General features: G+C 54.8%; 1 protein-coding gene across 1 annotated transcript; it reads left to right on the forward strand.

Annotated features, from left to right (window-relative positions):
- Positions 1-490: 490 nt before the first annotated feature.
- LOC105278902 lies at positions 491-2,374 on the forward strand. Its single transcript, XM_011338344.2, has 2 exons — positions 491-1,293; positions 1,363-2,374. The coding sequence occupies exons 1-2, from the start codon at positions 491-493 to the stop codon at positions 2,372-2,374; spliced, it is 1,815 nt and encodes a 604-aa protein (XP_011336646.2).
- The last annotated feature ends 3,750 nt before the right edge of the window (positions 2,375-6,124 follow it).

Raw genomic sequence — 6,124 nt, forward strand, 5'->3', positions numbered from 1 at the left:
GAGGAATGGCAATATTATAACGAACGGCCGAAGTGGGACGAGAAACGAACGAGGTTAATAAATGAACTGGAGAGATACGAGGGCATCCCGTTCTACGTCGAGCGATTCAAGGCGATGAACGAGGACGTTAACGATATAGAACGACATTGCCCGACGTGCGAGCGACGGACGTGCGAGTGCTCCCAGGCGTGAAAACGCTCCCCGCCGCGCGCGGACAATAGACGAGCGAGGGCTCACCGAGCTAGTCGGGCGCATTGGGACGCTCGGCAAGTACCTCGACTTGGAAATCAGGTGCGACGAGTACCTGCGAAGATCGCGGGAAGAGTGCGCACGCGGGGGAGGAGGCTCGCGATCGGTAACCGGGCGGAGGTTTGCCGCGGTCGCGAGGATCGCGCGACTGGAGGGCGTGAGGAGCCGTCTGAGACGACGATTCTCGTACGTGGGCGCGGGATTCGGCAAGCCGTCCGGACTCTCCTGGACGGGGGTGGAGATGGCGTTCAAGAATCGCGTGCTCACCGGTGCGGTGATCAACGACGGTCACGTCGAGCCGCGCCGATTTCTCGAGGATGCCCGGGACATGGTGATCGAGCGCGTTCGCGATAGTCTCGCTACGTTAAACGGCGTAAAGGTGAACACAGCGTTCAACGCCGAGTTCGTAGCGAGCGAGAAGACGGCGGTCAAGACGATCGCCACGAGGAACCGCGGGCTGTTACCATTGTCCGAACTCCGCGAGTGGTACGACGAGCACGTAATGGAGACCACTCTGGCGGCGCTCGACGAGTTTCAAGAACGCGACAGCGGGTGGGCGTTGTCCAAGATACTGAACTTAACGATCAACGTGAACAAGTACAACCCCATGCGCGCGGGGTGTGTCATCGATATACCGCGAGCGATACAGGCGAAACGAGCGGTGGTGAACGTGCGAGCGTGGGCGGTGGTCGCCGCTGTATATCCAAGCGCCAGACACGCGGACAGGAAGGCGCAATACCCCGATTTTACATCCATGTTAGACGTAAGTGTTATAGAATTTCCCATGACGCTCGACCAGATCGGCAGGTTCGAGCGCGGGAACGACGTATCGATAAACGTCTTCATCGAGGATGACGATGGCAAGCGAGGGGTTATCGTTCCGCTACGGTTAACCGACCGCAAGCGCAACAGATACGTCAACCTGCTGTACGTGCCCGACGGCCGCGCGGGGCAACCTGGACACTTCGTGTGGATCAGGGACCTCTCGCGCCTGGTTAGCGCTCAACTCAGCGGGAAGAAGCAGAGGAAGTACATCTGCGATCGGTAGGTTTATCATCCTTTGTATCTATCTCTCGCTTGCCAATGTAGAAAAATAATCATAACGTTACACAGGTGCCTACACTACTTCGCAACCGCGGATAGATTGGCCGCGCACGCCGTCGACTGCGGTATTATCAACGACTGCGCGATAATTTTTCCCAGCGAGGACAAGCTGCTGACCTTTCGGAACTTCAAGAGGAAGGAGCGCGCACCGTTCGTCGTCTACGCCGACCTCAAGTGTACGCTTGAGAAGAACGAGGATGAGGAGGGTACGGCGAACACCGGCGCGTATCAACGGCACAGGGCGTTCAGCGTGGGATACTACGTGCGTTGCGCCTACGACGAGTCGTCCGCGTACAGGTCGCACCGCGGCGAGGACTGCGTGCCGTGGTTCGTCGGGGAGCTCGGCGATCTGGCGCGGCGCGTCAAGGCGATCCTCGCGTCCAACACGCCCATGAGGGACCTCACCTCTGAGCAGCGCGAGGAACTGCGCGACGCCACCGCGCTGTGCCACGTGTGCGGTAAGCCGTTCGCGGAGGCTGACACCCGAGTGCGCGATCACTGCCACCTTACCGGTCGCTACAGAGGTCCGGCGCACTCAGCGTGCAATCTGAACTACAAGGACTCGCACGTCATTCCAGTGATATTTCACAATCTCTCGGGGTACGACGCGCACTTCATCATTGAGGACGTGGCGAACGCTTTCGAGAGTAGCGTGGAATTACTGCCGCTGACGAAGGAGCGGTACATCACGTTCACGAAGAACGTCGCTAACACAGAGGATGGGTGCGGAACGTGCGTGAAACTGCGCTTCGTAGACTCGTACAAGTTTCTGAGCACCAGTCTCGACACGCTAGCGTCCTATTTCGACAAGAGTCACATGAGAATCCTACGGTCGGAATTTCTGCATCTCTCCGAGGAGGATTTCGAGCTCCTTACGCGGAAAGGCGTATTTCCGTACGAGTACGTCGATAGCGCCGAGAAACTGCTCGAGACTCGTTTACCACAGCGCGAGTCGTTCCACAGTTCGTTGACCGGTGATACGGTATCCGGTGACGATTACGCGCACGCGATAACCGTGTGAAATAGTTTTCTATCGAGACTCTCGGACAGTACAGCGACTTGTACCTGAAGACGGACGTTCTCCTGCTTGCCGATGTGTTCCAAAATTTCCGCTAAACGTGTATACGGAGTTACGGTCTGGACCCGGCACACTACTACACCCTACCGGGCTACACTTGGGACGCGATGTTGCTGCACACAGGCATCGAGTTTGAGCTACTGACGGACGTGGATATGGTGCTGTTCGTGGAACGCGGGGTGCGCGGCGGTCTGAGTCAATGCTCGCATAGATACGCCCGAGCCAACAACAGGCACGCGCCGTCCTACGATCCGTGCGAACCGTCGATGTACCTAATGTACTACAACGTGAACAATCTGTATGGATGGGCAATGTGTCAACCGTTGCCCAGAGCGAGGTTTCGCTGGATCGAGGACGTGGCTACGTTCGACGTGAGCGCGATCCCTGCGGACTCGCCCATCGGATACATCCTCGAGATCGACCTGGAGTATCCGCGGCATCTTCACGACGCGCACTCGGACCTGCCGTTCTGTCCTACGCGCGAAACACCGTCCGATAAGCGACAGGAAAAACTCCTCGTGACTCTGTGCGATAAGGAGCGGTACGTTATACACTACCGCACCTTGCAGCAATGCACACGCCACGGTCTTCGCGTCAAAACGATTCACCGCGTCTTAGAATTCGCGCAATCCCCGTGGCTGCGCGATTACATCGAGTTGAATACGCGATTTAGAACGGTTGCGAAAAACGATTTCGAAAAAAATTTATACAAACTAATGAACAACGTGGTATTCGGTAAGACGATGGAGAACGTGCGTAATCGCGCGGACGTTAAACTCGTTACCCGCTGGGACGGGAGATACGGCGCCGAGGCTCTTATCGCGCGACCGAACTTTCACAGCAGGGCCGTTTTCGGGGAGAATCTCCTCGCCGTGGAGCTGCGCAGGCTGAAGGCGACGTTCAACCGACCGATTTACGTCGGCATGTGCATACTGGATATCTCGAAGACACGTCTGTACGAGTTTCACTACGAGTACATGGCACCGCTGTACGGTGAAAAGTGTCGGATCATGTACACGGACACGGACAGCCTGATATACAGCATCGAGTGCGAGGACGCGTACGTGGACATGGCGCGCGACATCGCGCGCTTCGACACGAGCGACTATCCCGCGGAAAACCTGTACGGTATGCCCCTGCGGAACAAGAAGGTACCGGGTCTCATGAAGGACGAGAACAACGGCGCCGTCATGACGGAGTTCATCGGGTTGAGGTCGAAGATGTACGCGCTGAGGGTACGCGGAAAGAGGGACACGAAGAGGATTAAGGGCGTGTGCAGGAGCGTCGTGGGTAGAACGATAACGTTCGACGACTACGCGCGCTGTTTGAGGGAATGGACGGAAATGACCTGTCGACAGTCGCGGATACAGTCGAAACTGCATCGCGTATACACCGTATCGGAGACTAAGCTAGCCCTCAGCCCACACACGGTACGTCGTACCCGGCTCAACCAGCACCCTCCCGTGGGGGTACTACGGTATTCGACGGTGACACGTAAGGGGAACGCATTCGTATTGCTGCGAAAAAAAATTTTTGTATGATATATCGTATCTAATTTTGTAATCCAACATTCATTCGTATGTAATATATTGTATGAAATATTTTAATATGTTATTATAATCGAATAAATAGTGATAATACGCATTCGTATATATCATGTGTAACCTTTTAATCCGTTGGTATAATATAAATAGCAATACACATACGTATAAATGATTTTATCACTAACCGTATGCGATATTGCTCCAATTCGATGCATGGCCCTTCACGAAGGCAGTCTTATACTTGCTCGCGAGAAATTTCGCTGCATCGGATAGCGGCTGTGCTGCGGGCAAGGCCGGCGTGACGTCGACTGGACGCGTCGCGATAGCGCGTTGACGCCGCGCATTGAACTCTTACGATGTAATAATTCATATAGTGTATACTATAAATAAATAGTAATACGCTTATGCAATAAATAGTAATACGCATTTCGGTGCACGGCCCTTAGGAAAGAAGGTCTTTTATACTTGCTCGCGAAAAATTTCGATGCATTGGACGAAAGAAATTTCGCTTCATTGGATAACAGCTGTGCGGGCAAGGCTGGACGCATCGCAATAGCGCGGTGACGCCGTTCGAGAAATAACTCAGCGCGTATTAGAATTGTCGCAATCTTTTATTGTGATAAATAATTTTTAAGTATATGCTATATCATATACTATATCACATATACGCGTGCAATTACAACACATCATCCCGACTGATCCAAGAATTGTGCGACGCGTCCATTCCGAGCCACTTGACGTACTCCTTGTTTCCTCTCCGCCGCAACACCTTTTCCACGAGGTAGACGTCCGGGTAACGGGCTCTGAGTAACTCGTGCTCGTAGAATCCACCGGAGATCGGTTTACCGCTATAGTCTTGCAACAGGTACGTCACGGGATTGGTCCGTTGCACCTTCGCCACCGTAAACACCTCCGTGCTCCAATTCAGTGTATAGCCCTTCGCGACGACGGTCTTATACTTGCTCACGCGCACCTTATCGCCCGCGTGAAATTTCGCTGGAGCGGCGATTTTCACGCGTTTGTAAACAGTGGATAGCAGCTGTGCAGCCTTGACCGGCGTGACGTCAACCGGACGCATCGCGATAGCGCGGTGACGCCGAGCGTTGTACTCGCTAACGAGACGCGATAGCACGTCCACCCATTTGTATGTTCCATTGAGCGTAAACACTTTCCACATTTCATTCTTCAGCGTACGATTGAAACGTTCCACTATCGAGGCTTTCATTACCGAGTGCGTGGAATAGTGATTTATACCGTACTTAAGGGTCAGTTCTCGCACGTGCGAGTTGTAAAACTCTTTGCCCTCATCGGTGTGCAGGTTCCGCGGACATCTGCCGGCGTCGCGAAATATACTGGCGAACGACCTGGAGACCTCGCTTCCGGACTTATGCTTGAGAGGTACGGCCCACGCGTACTTGCTCAGCGCGTCGATGATCGTCAGTATGTAGCGGTAGCCTCTGTTTTGACGCGCGTACGACTGCACGTCGACCATATCCGCCTGGCACAGGTCGTCATACCTGCGTACGATAACGCGACGGCGAGGAAAGTTTCTTCTCGCTGGTGCGTGTAATTCACGAGTCAGCTGTAACCTCTCCGAACTGACGTTACCGCGCGACTTGGTCCTCATCGCGACGCGGCGAGAGGGTCCTCGGTACGGACACTCCGACGATCCTCGTTGCGTGCGTACGATTCGCTGTTCCAACGATGCGCCGGTCCCTCGATTCTCCTCGTATCGCGCGATAAAGCTCGCGACGTTCGAGTTGCGTCGCGGCTATTATTCGGGTACGTTATAGACGTTGCCCGCGGGCTCCTGCGCAGCCTCGTTGGATCTCACGAGAGAGCCGACGGTGCTCGAGAGTCCGCTCAGCTCGTTCCTCACCTTCGACACCGCTGCCTCGATATTGGTGGCCCGTTCCTCGCACGACTGCGCGATCGTCGTGACCTTGTCCAATCGGATCGTGTTTGATCTAGCGTCCGTTCGCGCCTTCGCCACGTTATCCGCGAGGTAGTTTAGCCTCGTGTGGTGCGACTCCACATGCGTCCTCAGGGAGGTCGTATCAGACTGCAGCCACGACAACGACGCGGTGAATCTCTCCTCCTGAGCGACGATCAGCTTCCTCGTTTCCTCGACGGCTGCGACCAACTCGCC

The sequence above is a fragment of the Ooceraea biroi genome, chromosome 3 (genome assembly GCF_003672135.1).
Source record: "Ooceraea biroi isolate clonal line C1 chromosome 3, Obir_v5.4, whole genome shotgun sequence".
Classification (NCBI taxonomy): Eukaryota; Metazoa; Arthropoda; class Insecta; order Hymenoptera; family Formicidae; genus Ooceraea; species Ooceraea biroi.